This window comes from Cariama cristata, unplaced genomic scaffold (assembly GCF_000690535.1).
Source record: "Cariama cristata isolate BGI_N322 unplaced genomic scaffold, ASM69053v1 scaffold27776, whole genome shotgun sequence".
NCBI classification, from domain to species: Eukaryota; Metazoa; Chordata; class Aves; order Cariamiformes; family Cariamidae; genus Cariama; species Cariama cristata.
In genome coordinates this window covers 4,836-5,481 of record NW_009620791.1, presented here as the reverse complement: position 1 = coordinate 5,481, position 646 = coordinate 4,836, and the positions used below count along the sequence as shown (strand labels likewise).

At 60.2% G+C, this 646-nt stretch overlaps 1 protein-coding gene across 1 annotated transcript in view; it reads left to right on the top strand.

Moving 5' to 3' along the window:
• The window catches only part of RETSAT (retinol saturase (all-trans-retinol 13,14-reductase)), a gene marked incomplete at its 5' end in the record, with an annotated part of 5,566 nt that overhangs the window by 2,017 nt on the left and 2,903 nt on the right, over positions 1 to 646 (top strand). Inside the window, one exon of the mRNA XM_009701724.1 lies at positions 432 to 629. Coding sequence (XP_009700026.1) covers positions 432 to 629 — 198 coding nt within the window. The remainder of the gene's footprint in view (positions 1 to 431; positions 630 to 646) is intronic.

Genomic DNA, 646 nt, shown 5'->3' with positions numbered 1-646 from the left:
TTTCCCTCTGCATCCTTCGGCTTCACAGCGTGGCAGCATCATTGCTCTTATGCAAGGGAACATCTGCCCACCCTTAACCTCACGCTGGCCCCCACTGCCCTGGCCTCGCCGTAACCCTTTCGCCCTGAGCCTTGCCCTTCCCTTCCTCCCATCCGCCCTGGGAGTTTGCTCGCGGCCCCCAATGACTTGGTCGGTTCGGCGGGCGCAGCCCAAGTTGCGAAAGAGCCATGGGCTTTGCCACGGGGCCACCCACGTCTGATGCCCTTCCTGCTCCTCCGGGTACTGATGACCCATCGTTTCTCACCGCATCCGTCCTTCCTTACAGCATCGCGTCCAGCTGAGGACAGAGCGTTCCTCGTCCTGAAAACTTTAGGTTAAGTCACAAACCCACTGTTTGACACAAACTCACGTTACGCTGCCCCTTTTTTCAGGTGTGGTCCCCTCCAAGGCCAGCTTCTCCATGCATAGCATCCTGGTGAACCACTTCCTCCACGGCGCGTGGTACCCCAAAGGCGGGGCAGGGGAAATCGCCTTCCACACCATTCCCGTTATCCGGAAAACCGGAGGCAACGTGTTGGGAAAGGCGCCGGTGCAGAGGATCCTGTTGGACTCCCAGGGCAAAGCCTGCGGTGAGGGCCGGCACGGG